The sequence below is a fragment of the Tachyglossus aculeatus genome, chromosome 23, assembly GCF_015852505.1.
Source record: "Tachyglossus aculeatus isolate mTacAcu1 chromosome 23, mTacAcu1.pri, whole genome shotgun sequence".
NCBI lineage: Eukaryota > Metazoa > Chordata > Mammalia > Monotremata > Tachyglossidae > Tachyglossus > Tachyglossus aculeatus.
Genome location: NC_052088.1, coordinates 13,275,758 through 13,295,551, shown reverse-complemented (window position 1 = coordinate 13,295,551; position 19,794 = coordinate 13,275,758). Strand labels below are relative to the sequence as shown.

Below are 19,794 nucleotides of genomic sequence, written 5' to 3'. Positions count from 1 at the left end.
TGCTATTCTATTCATTTTATTTTGTTAATATATTTTGTTTTGTTGTCTGTCTCCCCCTTCTAGACTGTGAGCCCGTTGTTGGGTAGGGACCGTCTCTATACGTTGCCGACCTGTACTTCATAAGCGCTTAGTACAGTGCTCTGCACACAGTAAGTGCTCAATAAATACGATTGAGTGAATGAATGAATGTTTTGCTTTGTTGTCCGTCTCCCCCAATCTAGACTGTGAGCCCGTTGTTGGGTAGGGACCGTCTCTATATGTTGCCAACATGTACTTCCCAAGTGCTTAGTACAGTGCTCTGCACACAGTAAGCGCTCAGTAAATATGATTGAATGAATGAATCAATCAAATCGTATTTATTGAGTGCTTACTGTGTGCAGAGCACTGTACTAAGCGCTTGGGAAGTACAAGTTGGCAACATATAGAGACAGTCCCTACCCAACAGTGGGCTCACAGTCTAAAAGGGGGAGACAGAGAACAAAACCAAACATACTAACAAAATAAAATAGAATAGATATGTACAAGTAAAATAAATAAGTAGAGTAATAAATATGTACAAACATATATACATATATACAGGTGCTGTGGGGAAGGGAAGGAGGTAAGATGGGGGGGATGGAGAGGGGGACGAGGGGGAGAGGAAGGAAGGGGCTCAGTCTGGGAAGGCCTCCAGGTGTCAATGCCATTAAAATAGATAAATAGAATTATAGCTATATACACAATATATCTTCCCTAATCCTAGTGTCTTCTCTGAGTATGCCACTGCCCAGCAGTGCAGTGCTGCCCCTCTAGACCCTAAGTTTGTTATAGACGGGGAATATCTCTGGTAATTCTGTTGCACTGTACTCTCCTGAGCACTTAGTATAGTGTTCTGCACATAGTAAGAGCTCAGTAAATACCACTGATTTATTGATAGGCTCAGAGCCGTGACGAAGGGGTAGAGAAGGCTGTCAGCAATCCCCTCAATCTGAGGGAGCACCTGGGAGGGTACGGTCTTGGGCCCCAGAGAAGACAATGGAAAATGCCGTCCAGGGCTCCCCCATTGGGAATGTGTTTAAACCGATGCCCAGTGCTTAATGTGGAAGAAGAGGGGCTGGGATTTATAAAGTTAACTTCACATTTTCAATTGAGATCACAACTCTGAAAGTTTGGGATTTTCGCTAAGACAATTTTTTGGATAAAGTGAGTAGCTCGCAGAGTCAATTGCATGTCCACATTAAATGATACCATTCAGAAAAAAAATTAGGAAATGAACAAAGGGAAGAGAAGTAATCTGAACAAATAGCGCACAGGCCTGGGAGTCTGAAGGGCCTGGTGGCTCTGCCACCTGTCTGCTGTGTGACCTTGGGCAAGTCACTTAACATCTCTGTGCTTCAGTTACCCCACCTGATAAATGGGCATTAAGACTGTGAGGCCTATAGGGGACATGGATTGCGTCCATCCTGATGAGCTTGTATCTACCCCAGTGCTTAGTGCAGTGGCTGGCACATAGCTAGTGCTTAACAAATACTATTAAAAAAAAGGACAGTGATATTATTGCCTTTGTTACCATCCCAGACATGACTTGTACGCTTCTAAGAGCAGTCCAATAGTTTAGTACTTGGCGAGTGTTGGATGTTTAAAGCATGTAAGAAGCTTGTAGATTCAAAATACAGATCTAATCTTAACTGTAGTAGCTGAAGGGCCAAGCCCAGGCCCTGCTGACCTTGCTTTCCTAGGCCCCTGGGAAAATTGGCACCTGGTAAAGATAACAAACATTAAGAACTAGGAATAAATACTCCTCATGCCCTTCTCTTCCAGAGCTGACACAGCTTTGGGGTTTTTTTTTTTTTGTCTGCTTGTTTTCTCTTTGGTAATCTCCACCACTCTCCAAAACAGCGAAACAGTGTGAAGGCTGAGCCACTTGGCGTTTGAACTAACCTTTCAGGAAGGTCAAGCTCTGCTTTTTCGGCCTATAAGTCATTTAAAAATCCTAATAGCGGTCCAAGGGTAATTCCCACTCACTCTCTCCAAGTTAATGGATGTGAAATATAGTAATCCGCAGGGTAGAGGGCAAGCTTTAAGCTGTAGCAAATCACACTCCAGTGATAAAAACTCATTTGGAAGCACATAGAACTAAAATAAATAGACAGTCCTGGAGGCAAATTTCTCCTCAACGAGTGTTTTATTGTAAATGCTTTAGGTCATGAGTTTCAGGACTCTGCCCAAACAGAAGCCAAATTGGGAAAGAGGCAAGAAGCATCGGGAACACTGGGAAAATATAATGAAATTGAATGGGGCAGCATTGCTGTTTCAACAACCCTGTAACTTGGTCCAAGATCCTTAAGCTTTTAGCTCTTGAGAGTAGGGCAACATCTGCTACCTCTTCAACATAACTAACCTGGGATTTTGAGAGGTCTACAAGCTGTCACACAGAAGGACGTGGTCTAGTGGATAGAGAACGGGCCTGGGAGCCAGAAGATCTGCGTTTTAATCCCGGCTCTGCCACTTGCCTGCTGTGTGACCTTGAGAGAGTCACTTCATTTCTCTGTGCCTCAGTTTCCTCAACTGCAAAATGGAGATTCAAGATCTGCTCTCCCTCCTACTTATACTGCGAGCTCCATGTGGGACAGGGACTGTATTCAGCCTGATTAACTTGTATCTACCACAGTGCTTGACCTGTAGTATGCACTTAAATACTACACACACAAAAACACCCTCAGGGAGCTGAGGAGTAGGAAACTGCCATCGGTTCCCCTCCCCTGACTTCCTGCTGGAGCTCTGTGGGGGTCTTGGGTTGGGCTAGAATCAGGCCCACTCTCCCCATCAGTAAAGCCCTCCCAGATGGTAAATTAGGCCCATGGGGAGCTGTTCGCTCTAACAGTCTGTGTGGGAAAATTAACCTGAAGGGTCACTCGTTACAGCTCAAGACCCTGATTTGAAACCAAGGAGTGCTTTACAAACTAGAACACTTTACTGGGATTTAAGAAGGTAGCATGCCTATTGGAAAGAGCATGGGGCTGGCAGGTGGGAGACTTGGCTCCTAATCCTAGCTCTACTACTAACTAGCCTGCAATGTCACCTTGGGCAAGTTGCTTGACCTCTCTGGGCCTCCATTCTCTGATTTACAAAATGGGAGTAAGATACCTGTTCTTCCTCTTAGACTGTGAAGTCCATGGAGGGTTCTGGTCCAGGCTTTCTGGGACCTCTTTGAAGAAAGGGGGTTAGGGGAGAGAAGAGGGATATATATATATATATATATATATATATATATATATATATATATATATATATGTTAACTGCTGACCACTTAGTGTTAGCTTCTTAACTACTATTGATTCTGCAAAAATGACTGCTCACGGTAATGAGTCAGCTTTTGCAGGATGTGGATGGACACACACACACACACACACATATGTATATATGTATGTATATATGTATGTATATATATGTGTGTGTGTGTGTGTGTGTGTGTGTCCATCCACATCCTGCAAAAGCTGACTCATTACCGTGAGCAGTCATTTTTGCAGAATCAATAGTAGTTAAGAAGCTAACACTAAGTGGTCAGCAGTTAATGTGTCCAGCCCATATTCCTAACCCAAAGCTTTTCCTTAACTAATCAGACCTGAATGCGGACTGGGTAGGGAAAAGTCAGTTGAGTAGAGAGACCTAGCAGAAGAAACAATATGGAATGCATAAGCGGCATCAGATTTGAGACTTACTTTTTTTTTATGGTATTTGTTAAGTACTTACTACGTGCCAGGCACTGTGTACTCTGCCTGGGAGTAGATACAAACTCATCAAGCTGGACACAGTCCCTCTCCCACATGGGGTTCACAGTCTTAATCCCCATTTTACAGATGAGGTAGCTGATGCACAGAGAAGTGAAGTGACTTGCCCAAGGTCACACAGCAGACGATTGGCAGAGCCAGCATTAGAACGCAGGTCCTTCTGACTCTCAGGCCCATTCTCTATCCACTAGGTCATGGTGCTACTCACTTGGATGGTGGTGAGTCCTGGGCCTGTCATTGTGTGACCTTGGACAAGTCACTTCCTTTCCCTGTGCCTCCGTTTCCTCAATTACAAAAAGGGCATTCAAAATCTGTTCTCCCTCCTACTCATACTGTGAGTCCCATGTAGGACGGGGACTGTATTGGCCTGATTAGCTTGTATCTGCCACAGTAATTGACACATAGTAAGTAGTAAATAAATAGTAGTTAAGCGCTTAGTACAGTGCTCTGCACACAGTAAGCACTCAATAAATACGATTGATTGATTGATAGTAACTAAGGCTTCTACAGCACAGCATCAGCATTATTCTGTAGCGACAGTGGCCGTGAGTGGGTTTGGTAGAGTCTCTAGACTGCAAACTTGTTGTGGGCAGGGAACATGTCTACCTACCCTGTTATACTATACTCTTCCAAGTGCTCAACACAGTGCTCTGCACATAGTAAGCCCTTAATAAATGCACTAGATTGATTGTTAGACAAAAATCGCCTTGCTAAAATACCTAGAATGAGAAGCCTTAGCAGCCCTTTTTCAATCCAGGTATTCAAAAGGAATAAAAGACATGTAAGATCTGGCCAACAATCAAAACGGAAATCTGCCCGAGTGTTTTGGAAGACCCATAAAACTCCAATTACACAGCTGCTCACAGGTAATATTTTAATTGGAGACACAACTCAAAAGAATGCATTAAAAAGAGAGATAAAACCACAAACTAAAGAAACTCCAAAATAGATGATCAACCCCCACTTCCTTGGCTTTCTTCTCCATCAGCTTAATTAGGGAATATAGGTTTATCCAAGTGAAACGATTTGCAGAAATAGATGAAAACTTCCTTCTCCACTAGCATCAGGGGAGAAATAGAAATTTCCCAATCTTTCCCCACATCACATTTAGAGAATCTGGGGGCTTGGCTTACCTGGGACCACCCTCCTCGCTCGTACAGAAAGGTTCTGAGTCAGCCCCTCTGCCTCCTGGGAAATGTAATTTGGCCTTTCCTTCCCTGCAATTCCCTTGCCAACCTTCATCGGGACCATTTGGATGTTTTGAACGGTTCACACCGAAGACTGGCCACGATACACACTGCCAACAGGTGTGTAAAATATTTGCCTACACTCTGCCACGTGCCACACTCCTGCCCGCCTACTTCCTTGTTGCATGCACCCGGTGCTCTGATGGGAAAACAACTGAAAGCGACAAGGGAATGCAAGTGTCACCACACAAACCACTAGAGTTGTAATGAAGGCTTGTCCAACTTCCTTAACAGGAGGCTGTTCTGAGGTTCATTAGGTTTGCCTGTGAGCCATGCTCAACTCTCTATTAGGGCTGGTGATTTTCTAGCTCAGCTCTGAAACCTGCGGAGAGCGAGCCTTTTGCAAAGGGGTGACGGTGGGGCTTTTGGTTCTCCGGTTCAGCCAGTTAAGAGAGTAAATAGAGGCCATTCTGCTCTTCGTACCCCATCTCCCACCTCACTCTGGAGGACCTTGACACTACAATGGGAAAAGTTTCAGAACCTCTCCTGATATAAACCAAGTCGTGGACATACTTAAATGCACCTGGAAAGCCAGACTTTGGAACATAAGTCAGCCCACCACCATCCATGCTAAGCACCAGGATAGAAGGACAGTTAGCTCTGTGTTGGCCTTTTAAGCCATTCTGCAATACTTAGATTATCAGCGGCAGCATGACTTACTGAATAGATCACAGGCCTGAGAGTCGAAAGGATCGGCGTTCTAATGCCGGCTCCACCAGTTGTCTATGTGACCTTGGGCAAGTCACTTCACTTCTCCGTGCCTCAGTTACCTCATCTGTAAAATGGGGATGAAGATGGTGAGCCTCATGTGCGATAGGGACTATGTCCAACCTGATAAGCTTTTATCTACCCCAGTGCTTAGCACATTGCCTGGCAGAAAGTGCTTATAACAAATACCATTAAAAAAAATATAAGCCCCACAAGAAACAAGAACTTTGTCTAATTCCCACCTGTTTTCTCTCCCGGCACTTATGCGGTACTCTGTACACAATAAGAGCGTAACACTACTACTACTACATGGGTAAAAACCCACCTGGGGTTCTTCCAACAGGGCCAGAGCAAGCTTTCCTGCTTCCAACAACTCTGTCATGTTCCAGACTCCAGAAATGGCACAATGCCCAGTTCCCACTCAAGGACTTGGAGTGGTCTAATAATTAGAGCAAGGACCTCCAAGCCTGGTTCCAAAGTACCTTGTAGCTAATCTCACTATAAACAGAAAGCTGGCCCAAGTTCCTGCAATTCGACTCCTGTATCTGCTGCTGCCTGGGTCTGCTGGGCGATCATTTCAAAAAGTTCTTTAACCTCTGAATGTCACAGTGCTCCCAGGTTTAAAACCCGGGCAGTCAGGCCTACAGTTCATTGATGGAGGTAATAATTCAACTATGCGCCCTTCCGGAACACTTACTAAAGATGGCTTTGTCTTGTCTTATGCCGTTGAGTCGTTTCCGACTCATAGCGACACAATGGACACCTCTCTCCCAGAACGCCCCACTCTGCTCCTGCAATCGTTCTGGTAATGTATCCTTACAGTTTTCCAGGTAAAAATATGGAAGTGGTTTACCATTGCTGCCTTCCACACAGTAAACTTGAGTCTCTGCCCTCAACCCTCTCACATGTCGCTGCTGCCCAGAATGGGTGACTTTTGACTTGAAGCAGATTGCCTTCCACTCAGCCTCTGCCCAGGCTAGGAATTCATTCATTCAATCGTATTTATTGAGCGCTGTGTGCAGAGAACTGTACTAAGCGCTTGGGAAATACAAGTTGGCAACATCTAGAGACGGTCCCTACCCAACAACGGGCTCACAGTCTAGAAGGGGGAGACAGACAACAAAACAAAACATGTGGACAGGTGTCAAGTCGTCAGAACAAACAGAAATAAAGCTAGATGCACGGAATGTGTAGACTTCTGCTTGACTTTCCCTCCTTTAGCCGAGACAGGTAGAGTACTGGAAACTCTCCAGGTGTAACCCTGAGAGGGGAAGGATGGCTTTAGCCTCTCAGCAAATATATGATGCTAAAATAAAATGCCAGCAGAGTCCAAAAGAAGGGGATGCTTGAACTGGGACCCAGTGCACCAGCTTGTCTCAATCCCGTGTTTCTAAGGACCCTGCTTCCCCCAGCTTTGGTGGGGAGGAAAATAGTAAAGGAAACCTTGGCCTTGTACATGGATAAGATTCGTTTCTGTTTTGGAAAGCACTGTGTGACATTCCCCTATTCCACCGCAATCACTCGTATTTATTGAGTGCTTACTGTGGGCAAAGCACTGTATTAAGTCCTTGGGAGAGTTCAACACAACAATCCCCTTGTTTTCATGAAGACCTGCGTTGTAATGACCTGCACTTCCACTCTGATTCCTAAGGCTACTGATTATAACTGTGTCCAAATGCTTGAGCGAAATTCTCATCAGTAACAATAATGATAATGATGGCATCTGTTAAGCGTTTACTATGTGCCAAGCACTGTACTAAGAACTGAATAGATACAAGATAACCAAGTCCTACATGGGGCTCACAGTCTAAGTAGGAGAGAGAATGGGTATTAAATCCCCATTCTGTAGATGAGGGAAGGTCCACAGAAGTTACGTGACTTGCCCAAGGTCACATAGCAGGCATGTGACGGAGTCAGGATTAGAACCCATGTCCTCTGACTCCTAGGCCTGTGCTCTCTCCACTAAGCCACACTGCTTCTCCGGCTACTGCTTCTTAGGAGCCAGGACTTGCCTCACCAATGCTTTGACCTTTTTCATTACAGCTGCATAACTACAGTATAGACATCGTATCCCTTTAATTTCACATTAATTGTTACCCGTAAAATGCCACATTATGTTTTTTAAGTCATTGTAATTGATGGAAGAAGTGGGTTGAAGATTTTCAGAGTGGGAGGGATTATGAAGCTGTAATGGCAGGTAATTTCAGTTGTTAGCCGAAAAAAAAAAAAAAAAGGCAAATATCCACACAGGAATACTGTTGGGAACACAAAGCTAACATGATGGAAAATGCATTTCTGATCCAATTTTTTCTGTCCTGGGTGGGGAGGTATGTAAAATCATACTGACAGAAGAGAATTCCAAACCTGAATTCCCAGAAACAGACAATAATGGGGAAAGGACATTGGGACATTGTACAAATTTACTGACAATAAGAAAGCATGCCCATCAAAGTTTAAGATAATATGCCAATTCTCCTAGATCTCTTCTGGATTCATCGTTCTTTGTTCACTAAGGCACCTACAGATCCAAAGCACGTTTGTACATATTTCCATACCCTATCAATCAGTGGTACTTATTGAGCACTTACTCTGTGCAGAGCACTATACTAAGCACTTTGGAAAGTACAAGTCAACTGAGTTGGTAGACATCATTCCTGCCCAAAAGCAGCTTAGTCTAGAGGGAAAAGCCCACAGTGACCTATTTAAGCAGATTCATTTACATGTCCATTTTTTTCTCTTTTCTTCCAGTAAATTATTTTCCAGAAAATAACGCTCATGGTAAATTCCCTGTAAACACCATTGATTAATTGATTGACTCCAGGTTAAAGAGGAGGATGAAAAATGTTTCCTTTAACTTTAGTTAAGAGGAAGACTCTGTCCCTTTTTTCAGACTAAGGACTTTTGCTAAACCTGAAATCCATTATCCAGACTGTACTCAATTCAGAATCTAACCAGAAGTCTATGCAGAAAAGTTGGCAGACACTAGGCATATCACTGTTGCATTCTGATTTCTTCTCTAGCCTCGAATTCCCTCCTCTTTCATATTATAACACACCACCACATTCTCCATCTTCAAAGCCTTATTAAAATCACATCTCCAAGAAGCCTTCCCCAAATTAGATAAGCCCTCATTTCCCCTACTTTCTCTCCCTGGCACTTGAATCTGTAGCTTCTAAGCACTTGATATTCACCCCATTCTCCACCGCACATCAGTCCTCATGGTCTTCATCAACGGTATTTACTGAACGCTTACTGTGCGTAGAGCACTGTACTAAGCACCTGGGAGAGTACAGTACAACAGAGTTGGCAGATGATTCCTTCCCAAAACGAGCTTACAGTCTAGAGGGAGAGCTTACACATGTACCTATCTGTAATTTGTTTAAATGTCCATTTCCCTCTCTAGACTGTAAGCTCTTTGTGGGCAGGGAACATGTCTTTCAATTCTGTTGTATCGTACTCTCCTAAACACTTACTACAGTGCTCTGCACACAATAACCACTCAATAAATACCATTGATTAATTCTCTGCTTCCTTATTGTGTACAGGGTTAAAAACATGATTCTTAAGAATAAATTAATCTTTGCTATTAAGATCATTAGTGGAACCAGATCTGCTATGAGGAACTGCCTCACTTTTTGGCCATGTTAACACTGAATCTACCTTATGTTAGGTTGAAAATAACTCTCAAGTCGCCTCTTTCATAAAGGGACAAACCATATCTAACTTACAAGCAACTAACCTGGGGGATTTGAGACTCCAGAAGTACTTTTCATCACAATTTGGCCCAAAAAGGTTGAAAGCATTAAATTGAAGTTATCACTGGTTTGTACTGAGCACCCTAATCTGTGCTTAACACTATCTTAGGTGCATGGGGGACATTCAGAAACAAGTAGAAGATGTGACCTCTGTCTTCAAGGACCTTACAGTCTAATGGGAGAGTCGAGCAAACACAAGGGGTCAAATACCCAGTAAATGAAAATAAGTGAATATCTGTAAATAAACACACTTGGATAAATAAATCAATAGCAAATAGAAAAACAGATGAGTACATGACAGGTGGCTGATGAGATGGCAGCACTGAGAAAATAGGGGCATTATTCCTTTCACAGAGAAGTTTTCTTCCTTCCTAAATGTTTACTCATAGACTAATGTATTGATTTTGTGTTATGGGAATAACCCAGATGGCAGGGAGATTGCTGTTTGATCTGTAATTTTCTGTCAAAAAATTTAACATTTCACAGACTTGTCATTTTCCCTCTTCCCCTTTTACCCCACTGCCAGTTTCTCTTCTTTCCTAGAATCTGCAAACTCCTCCACACCTCATCAATAATCACAAATCCCTACTCTTCTCAGAATATTTCCTTCATTCCCTAATCTTTTCCAGACATATGCCTAGAAATCAATCAATGGGATTTATTACCAGTTTACATGTGCAGAGCACTGTACTTAGTGTACTAAGTATTTCTAGGATGTAAACTCCTTGTGGAAATGTGGAAACTCATTTCATTCATTCATTCAATCGTATTTATTGAGCGCTTACTGTGTGCACAGCACTGTACTAAGCGCTTGGGAAGTACAAGTTGGCAAGTTTCACAACTCCTTTGTGAAAATGTGTCTACCAACTCTGTTAAACTATTTTCTCCCAAGTGTTTAGAACTGCTCTCTGCAAACAGTAAGTACTCACTAAATACCATTGATTAATTGATTGGGAGAGTACAAGACAATAGAGTTGGTATACACGATCCCTGACCTCAAGGTGCTTAGCGTCTTAGAGACTTTAAGTCTAGAAATTTTCCTCTGCAGGCCCTAAGAACCCCTACATAAATTATGGTGGATTGACAGGAGACTGCATAGGTTGGGACATATCGGTTTAGAAAACCCTTACGAAGAATTTTAAGTTACTGAAGATTGAAACCAATGCTTCCATTAACACTTGGTGGGTATCAAATGTACCCTGAGGCCCAACCTCATTCCACATAAAGCCAACTTTATTTTTAAATTCAGATGAGAACATTTAGCAGCACTGCACTACAAAAAAATCCACCACTAATATGTCTAAAATCAATCCGATGAAATGATGTATTTGAAAACCACAATCCACGAGGACTTAAGAACCATTCAATCAAAATGCTAGAAAAAACCATCATCATCTGTCATTACAGTAATAGTAGGCATTTACACTTTACAATTTTTAAGTGCCTTACAATAATCATTTTCTAGGAAATGTCAAATATACACATATTGTCACAATTTTTTCAAGGGCAAAGGACATCTTCAATGACACATAAATAGAAATTACATTTAAGAATACCAAAAAATGGAAAATAGCAGTGACATTGATTTTCAAATCTGTTTGACCCCACAGTGGTCTGCACATATAACACAGATGCATGTGGTTGGCTCAGCTCGTGACTCTCTCAGACTTCAAAACATTTCTGATCTGAGTTCCACAAGCCTGATCTCAGCTCTACAGAGCTTACAGTCTCAATACAACACATTTGATGTACAGGATCATCAAATGAACACACGATACTGTGAGAGACAGGAAAAGGAGCAAAGTTAAAAGGCTTCACTGAAAGAGCAGGTTTTAAAGCAGCATGGAAGGAGGTACCTGAGCGACTGCTCCCCCAAATCAAGAATGATGGGATAAAAGGTGCTCAGCCTTTGGCTTGGTGAAGAAAGATGAGAAAATAAAATTGGATGTGCCAAGATGGCAGAGACTGAGTCTTTTATTAGTTTTTGCTCATTTTATTGGCATTGGGCGACAGCTCCATCAACATTAAAGTTTCAATCAGGTAAACTGAAATAGAAAACAAAGCATGAAGCAGAATCAGTATGAGGAAATCCTTGAGGGCACTGTTTTGGGGTTTGTCCTTCAGCACGAAGGCTGGAATGAATCCCCCAACGATCAAGAGGCAAAATTCAAAACCACTTACTTCATTACAAAACATGCATCTCATAGGCCTAATGTGGGTTTTTTTCCTCATCAAATTGGGGTCAGTTTGTTAACACTCCTTAATACAGATGAATGTTTCATACTGAACTAGTAGACCAGCCTGGCTGGTTGACCTGCAAGTGAAAAACACCTTTAGGGAGTGGGGATGAGGAGGGAAGCAGAGTGGTCTAGTGGCTAGAGCCCGGGCCTGGGAATCAGGCAGAACTGGGTTCTAATCCTAGCTCCACCACTTGTCTGCTCTAAGACCACGGATAAGTCACTTCACATCTCTGAACCTCAGTTACCTTTTCTGTAAAGTGGGGATTAAGACTGTGAGCCCCACTGTGAGACAAGGACTGGGTCCAACCCAATTTGCTTGTATGCAGCCCAGCACTTAATGCCTGGCATATAGTAAGCATTTAACACATGCCACAATTATTATTACAGAAGGAATGGCTCCTCTTGGGATCCCATGGACTCAGTACCCCTCACTGTAGAGGACGCTGATGGAGAAGTAGGAGTTAAGTTTTCTGTCAGATTCCTCAGCTGAGAAAGAAGCTATTTCCTTGTGGGCAGTTATTTCCTTTTGCCTTCTGCTGTACTCTCCCAAGTACTTAGTACGCTGCCTCACATTCTGTAAGTGCTCAGTAAATACCACTGACTGCTTGATAAAGGAGAGCTTTAATTAACCTTATCCCTTGTGCCCAGGCAGAAATGCCAACGGACTGCCAAGGCATAGTGGCAAAGCACGGATTTGGGAGTCAGAGGCCATGGGTTCTAATCCCGGCTCCGCCACTTATCAGCTGTGTGACTCACTTAACTTCTCTGCCTCAGTCACCTCATCTGTCAAATGGGGATTAAGACTGTGAGCCCCACGTGGAACAATCTGATTACCTTGTACCTATCCCAGCATTTAGAACAGTGCGCGGCACACAGTAAGCGCTTAACAAATACCATCATTATCATTATTATTAGGGATAAGAGTATTGGATTGGTTGCTTCTGATGACTGAAAGCCTAGAGAAGAGGATGAAAGGGAAAGAGAGGAGAGGAGAAAGAAAAGAAATCCCACTTAGCAGCAAATATCATGTCCTTTTTCCATAAGAGAACTAAAGTGCATATAAGTGCACTGTTTTTATAAACAAAAACTCAGACATAACAAAAGACATACAGAAGTTCTTCATACTGTCTTCAAACAGGTTGGTTTTATTTTGGCCTAAATTACTGTTGGGCCCCCTCTGGTCAATTCAGAGGCAGGCTCTGAAACCCCCCCAAACACCCAACCCAAATGACCTTAAGTAGCACATCGTACTGAAAGTTAAAAACTGGAACCCCAGCAGCCCCTGTTGCCACCTCTTCACAACCCCCACTGTCCTGGAGGCAAGTGGGCTTGGGTGGGGAGGAGGAAGGGGTGGCAAGAGTAAGAGCAGGCTTTTGGGGAGGAGGCGTCCAGCCAGCCACTGGCAGTGATGCTGGGCATGCAGTCTGGGGCCTTGGGGAGGAGTAAAATGGCAAGGGATCCCTACTACAGTCAGCACTGGTGACTAAAGAGACCACAGACCATGGGAGTTGGAGGCCAGAGCATCCCCAGAGCCCCAGAATGCCCGTTCTGAGATGTTCTTGTACCCGAGACAGGTTCAGGACAGCAGCTTCCTGAGGGAAATGGTGAAACTCTCGAACTTCATCCGTAAAACAGCCCCCAAATCACTTCAAGCATAACCCAGTCATGGTAAAATTGCTTAGCTTCACAGTGAGGCAGCGTGACCTAGCACATGGGACTGGAAGTCACGAGACCAGGGTTCTAGTCACCGACTTGCTGTGTGACCTTGGGCAAGTCACTTAATCTCTCTGAGCCTCAGCTTCTTTATCTATACAACGGAGATAAGAGACCTGCTCTCTCCACCTCTTAGATTATGAGCCCAGAATGGGAGAGGGACAGTGTCTTGTATGTATCCCAGTCCTTAGCCCATAGTAAACACTCAGTAAATACCATTAAAAATAGTTCCCCCCTTGAAGGTAACCTATGTTACAAAGTACTTAGGAGTGGAATCTGGACATTTTCTATACTCTAATGACTTGGTATATTAGAAAAAATATCTTTTTTTTCTGTAATGCGACGCAGGGTGGAGAGGCAGGAGGTATTTGCAAGTTCTGGAGGTTGGAAACTTCTACAGTAATAAAAAATTTGAATTGCTCCATAGGAGGTAAGTTTCAAGGAAAACTTTCCCTAAAAGCAAATTTAAAATGATCAAGTTAATTTAGAAAAGTTGTCACTTTTCACACCTACTGCCTCTTTCCAGAAAATTTTACAGTGACTGTTAGCTTGACAGTTCAACCCACAGAAACAGCACCGAACCCATAGGTATATATCTATTATAGAGGAAGGAACTGTTTCTTGAATTGTTAAACTGTGTTTCCTGGAAGCCTCCTGTTTTGACTCCTTGGCATCTTAATCAATTCTCACTTTAAAACACCACTGTCTGCTAGAGTTTCCTTGATACTATATTGTAAAAAACAAGCCCTATTAACTAAAAAAAACAAAAAACCCAAAAAACCAACATGCAAATCTGGCTCAACCTCTATAAATATCAAACTAGCCTATTTTGCCATTTAAGGTAACACCAACCTTTGGGTTGACTGCAGGAGAAATGGAGTTCCATTTTTAGTCTTTGTGCCTGGTGTGCTTGTTAAAAATGGATGTTCTTAGAAAAATATAATTGGTGAGAGGCCGCTTGGGCTGAGCTGGGTTGCAGTCTATCCAGACTCCAACGTTTGCTGATATTCTTTTCTAGCTTCCCAAGATTATGAAATCTTACCTGCAATGGTCAAGATAATGGGGCTTTTGGCCATTAGGAAGAGCTGCAGATGTAAAATTTTATCCAGCTGAGGATAAGTTTTCAAGAAACACTGGTCAGTGAGAATCCCAGACCCGTGACTACCGCACTGCGTAATGTGGCACGTGAAATCCCATGAATCTTCCTGAACGCATACTCCCTGCTCCCAACCCTCAATCAACTACACCCCCAAGAGGGGCTCAATGCCCTCTGCCAATTTGGCGAACTACATGGTATGCCAACTGCCTTGGCAAGAAATTGGACATCTTTTCACACTCTCTTGAGGTAGCAGACAAGGGGTAGTCCTTCATTCTAACATTTCCAAGGTTCAGAGAGCAAAGGTGACAGAAGCAATCACAAACGGAATGTTCTTCACAACTCGGATTGAGACGCCTTTTATGTATTTCGCTAGCGAGCCCCCAAGCTCTCCCACCAGCCCTGGGCCTCTTCGGACCTCTGCGAACAATAGTAAAGATATTAAGGTCACGGTGTGAGGAGGGATGTTCCTGAACAACTGCTTCAGGGTGGAACGCAGCACACTATCATTATTATAATGATACTATGACTCTTTATCTATTAACTTGGATTTTCCAATGCCCTTAGGGCCTGCCCAGGGCAGGCTTTTAAAGGGATGTGGAGAGGGAACTTCTCAACAGAAAGAGCTTTTCTGAAGACAAACTGACCCACTCCCATTGTTGCTGGGCAAGCTTCTCCGCCAGGCATTTGATGATAATGGGATCCACCTTGGAGTCGAATTTATTGGCAAACCAATGACCGTACTTCAACAGCCACCTCAGTTCCGCTGCCCCGTAGATACACACACTGCGGAGGTGGGAGCCAGTGCACGGGGGATAGAGGTGGTCTTCCAGGTAGTTCCATTTGACGAGACGGGTTTTACTCTGCAGATCGGTGATGTCCTGGGCTGATCGGGAAATCTCCCCAGGGATTCCTGGGACGCGGGTCAGGGTGGCCCAGAAATGTTCATCTGGGGAATAGGTGTCCTTAGACCAGTGGAAAAAGTCCTTAGCTAGGGAACTGTTCACAGCGTATTGGGCGAATGCTCGACTTACAACGAAGTAGGCACTGCCAACAAAAACCTCAATGTTATGTGGCGGTGGATTCTTGGAAATGTTTGTTCTTACAGGCATCTGCATGTATTCGTAAGGCACGCTTTTCAGTTCATGGCGATAAGTGAACCTCTCCTTTTTGCTCTCGCTCGGCTTCACAGTCTCCAGCATGTTGGCCCCTTGGAGTTTCTTCAGCTCCGAAACCAATTCGAAGTTGGACTTCAAAGGAAAGTCTTGTCCACACAGGTTAATCACATATTTCCAGGGAACTGAAGATTTCATCAGGTCTGACAAGCAATTGAGGTCAGCTTGGAGTCTGGAAATGTGAGCATATTCCACTCTCTCTAATTTGGACGCAATGAAAACGTTGGCGAAGCACTTAGCTAAATTGTCCATGGCAAATTTGAAGGTGTCAGGTGACTTCAGGTCATAGTGGATGCAATAAACGTTGTGTTGGTTGTATATCGTGTGAATGAGCCGTTCAACCATAATTGCTTCTTTGTGAACCACCAGAGAATAGGCTATTGGGAATCTTTCCTCCTCTGGTGAAACAGGCTTTAGGTGATATCTTCTTATGGTCTGATAAACCTTGCAGTCACTTGTCATCGCAATGACATCTTCATCATCTAAATCAACGATGTCCTTTTTTCTTATCTCTAAGGTCTTGCCAATTTCCCCTGGCTCTTGCTCATAAACATAAGAACAGTTCACTTCATATTTGAAGTCGTTCCTGACATAGGCATACCTGTTTCTAACTAAAGAGGAGGTGCTTAGGGAGTGCTCCACGAAATAAATGTCCTTTTTAGGGAATAAAATTTTTTTAACGTTCAGAAGTTTTAATAGCGAGACTAACCAAAGGGTCAAGAAGAGGACAACGATCTTCTGTCTCAAGGGGTATTTTGAGGGACACTTGTATCTCTTCATTCTGTGGGGAGAAAAAGGGAGAGAACGATTGAATTATTATTACTAAAGAAAATCAGACTCACACTGATGCCGCAGCTCTTTTATCAGGAGACTTCAAAACAGTGATGTGGACCAATCAATAGTGTGCAGAGTACTGTACCGAGCATTTGGGAGAGTACAAGAATTAGTAGATAGGATCCCTGCTTTACAGTCTAGCTAGGGAGATAGACACTATGTAGATATCGTGGATAGGAGGCAATAGAGTTTAAAGATATGTACATGAGTGTGGAACATGTTGAGTACCCAAGTGCTTCAGTGGGGTACAACTGCTGAGTGGCAGTTGGGGGGGGGGGGGGTGAGGGAGATGGCCCAATCAATGATGGCATAGAGGTTGGGGGTGGGCGGGGGGGGTCTGTTGGCCAGAGGAAAGAGAGAAGTCAGCAGTGTGGGAGACACCTTAAGGAAGTAAGAGAAGAGGGGCCTCCTTTCTTCTCTCCCCAGCAACTCTGGGCTGGCTGATTTCCCGGCCTTTCTTCTCCTGGACGTTGACTGGCCAGAAGTTCTGGATATCATTCACAGGTGTCTTTGATAAACAACCAACATCTAGACGGAGCCAACTGAATAACTGAAAAAAGGCAGTTCAGGACAATGGTTGGACTTGATTGTCTTTGTTACTGTACACCTTCAAAGGTACTCTGGGGAGGTGGGAGTCAATCTGGAAAATGTTTTCATAGGTTTAAACTGAAGTATATTCTGGGAGCTATGTGACATTCTGCTGCCATCTTTATTCTGAGTTTACTTTTAATTGTTCATCAGGCAGAAACTCCTCACCCTGGGCTTCAAGGCTGTCCATCACCTTGCCCCCTCCTACCTCACCTCCCTTCTCTCCTTCTCCAGCCCAGCCCGCACCCTCTGCTCCTCCGCCGCTAATCTCCTCACCGTACCTAGTTCTCACCTGTCCCGCCATCGACCCCCGGCCCACGTCATCCCCCGGGCCTGGAATGCCCTCCCTCTGCCCATCCGCCAAGCTAGCTCTCTTCCTCCCTTCAAGGCCCTACTGAGAGCTCACCTCCTCCAGGAGGCCTTCCCAGACTGAGCCCCTTCCCTCCTCTCACCCTAGTCCCCCTCTCCATCCCCCCCATCTTACCTCCTTCCCTTCCCCACAGCACCTGTATATATGTATGTACATATTTATTACTCTATTTATTTATTTATTTATTTTACTTGTACATATCTATTCTATTTATTTTATTTTGTTAGTATGTTTGGTTTTGTTCTCTGTCTCCCCCTTTTAGACTGTGAGCCCACTGTTGGGCACGGACTGTCTCTATATGTTGCCAATTTGTACTTCCCAAGCGCTTAGTACAGTGCTCTGCACACAGTAAGCGCTCAATAAATACGATTGATGATGATGATGATCAGCTGACTTGGTGCAGATACAGAGTACTCCCTGGCGGTCAAGGGATATCACTGTGATCTTTTCTGCCGCCAAAAGAAAGTACAGGGAAAGTACAGGATAAGAATGAGCCAGTGAAAATTGGCAAGAGCTTAGAGATAGGAAAAAAGGACATCATTGAAGATGTCATTGCGATGATAAGTGAAAGACTAAGACTGAAGGAGCAGAATGGTGTTGTGGAAAGAGTATGGGCCTGGGAGCCAGAAGGTTGTGGGTTCTAATCCCGGATCCACCACTTGTCTGCTGTGTGACCTTGGGCAAGTCACTTCACTTCTCTAGACCTCAGTCAGGGATTGAGACTGTGAGCCCCACTTGGGACAGGGACTGTGTCTAACCCGATTTGCTTAGATCCACCCCAGCGCTTAGTACAGTGCCTAGCACATAGTAAGCACTCAACAAATACCACAATTTTGGTTATTACTGAGTCTCAGCCAGAGTTGGGCCCTTTGAGCCCAGCTGCCAAAGGGGGTCAGGTGAGGGTATACTTGAAGATCACTTCATTTGCTTTCATGGACAGGGTGGGGAGAAAGGAGACAGTAGTATCGGTATGGAATCCAACAAGAGTTCTAGTCACATTTTGCCTCAAGTATAAGGGTGTTTCCTCTTGGAATGAAGTTAACAGTCATTTACACATGGCTCCAACCTCTTAGATAGAAGTTGGAACTGATTGACAGTAAAAGAAGAAATTGGTAATTCTGGGAGGAAAATCTGGCCGTGTAGAGGAAAACAGAGTGAGCAAAAAATCCATGTGAATAATCTCTGAGAGTCATCCTCTTGGTAAACTATTTCTTACTTTATAAAACTTGTCGGAGCTCCTGCTGGATATGCCATATGCATGTACACTCATACAAAATGCCAAACTCTCCCCCCGCTACAAAACCCCCACAAAACCTTGAGTAAATCTGAATAACACAAAACAAACCATTTCAAATATTTTAATAACCTAAATTGAAAAGCATGGGCCTCTTGAAAGGGCTAATTCAAGCTTGAAAACAGTAAAAGTGTTTCTGCCACGGCCACCTTCAGTTGGTTCCCTCATTCCGCTGACCTAAGTACGTATAGGGCAGACAAACATAACAAGCGACACTGGGTTGAGGGTGGCACTGGGTAACAAGAGAAAGAGAAGGACGGGGCTCATGATGAGATGGGAGAGGGAGAACCAAAGAGCACTCTGACCATGCTGCTATCAGACAAAAATTCCTCACCACTGGCTTTAAGCGCTCAATAACCTTGCCCCCTCCTACCTCACCTCACTACTTTCCTACAACCCAGGCCCGACTCTTCACTCCTCTAATGCTAACCTTCTCACTGTGTCTTGATCTCGTCTATCTCGCCACCGACCCCTCGCCCACGCCCTGCCCCTGGAACGCCCTTCCTCCTCAAATCCGACAATTAATTACCCCCTTCAGACCGTTATTGAGGGCACATCTCCTCCAAGAGGCCTTCCCTAAGCTTCCCTTTCCCCTTCTCCCACTCCCTTCTGCACTGCATTGACGTGCTCCCTTTGTTCATCCCCTCTTCCCAGCCCCATTATATATATGCAAATTATCTGTATTTGTATTCATGTCTGTCTCTCCCCCTCTAGACTGTAAGCTTTTTCAATCAATCAATTAATCAATCATTTGTATTTATTGAGCACTTACTGTGTGCAGAGCACTGTACTAAGCGCTTGGGAAGTACAAGCTGGCAACATATGGAGACAGTCCCTACCCAACAGTGGGCTCACAGTCTAGAAAGGGGAGACAGAGAACAAAACCAAACATACTAACAAAATAAAATAAAATAAAATAAATAGAATAGATAGGTACACGTAAAATAGAGTAGAGTGGGTAGGGAATGTGTCTGTTTATTGTTGTATTATACTCTCCCATGTGC

At 43.8% G+C, this 19,794-nt stretch overlaps 1 protein-coding gene across 2 annotated transcripts in view; it reads right to left on the bottom strand.

The window, feature by feature from the left end:
• Nucleotides 1-13,363: 13,363 nt before the first annotated feature.
• Nucleotides 13,364-19,794, bottom strand: part of GCNT4 (glucosaminyl (N-acetyl) transferase 4) — a 31,070-nt gene continuing 24,639 nt past the window's right edge. Inside the window, exons 1-2 of one of the 2 annotated variants that reach the window (XM_038765765.1) lie at nt 16,743-16,758; nt 13,364-16,485 (exon numbers count right to left, since the gene is read on the bottom strand). In XM_038765765.1, the coding sequence (XP_038621693.1) occupies nt 15,117-16,484 (1,368 nt within the window). In that variant the 5' untranslated portion in view covers nt 16,485; nt 16,743-16,758 and the 3' untranslated portion in view covers nt 13,364-15,116. Of the gene's footprint in view, nt 16,486-16,742; nt 16,759-19,794 lie in introns of those variants that run through there. The other variant, XM_038765764.1, reaches the window with a different exon arrangement.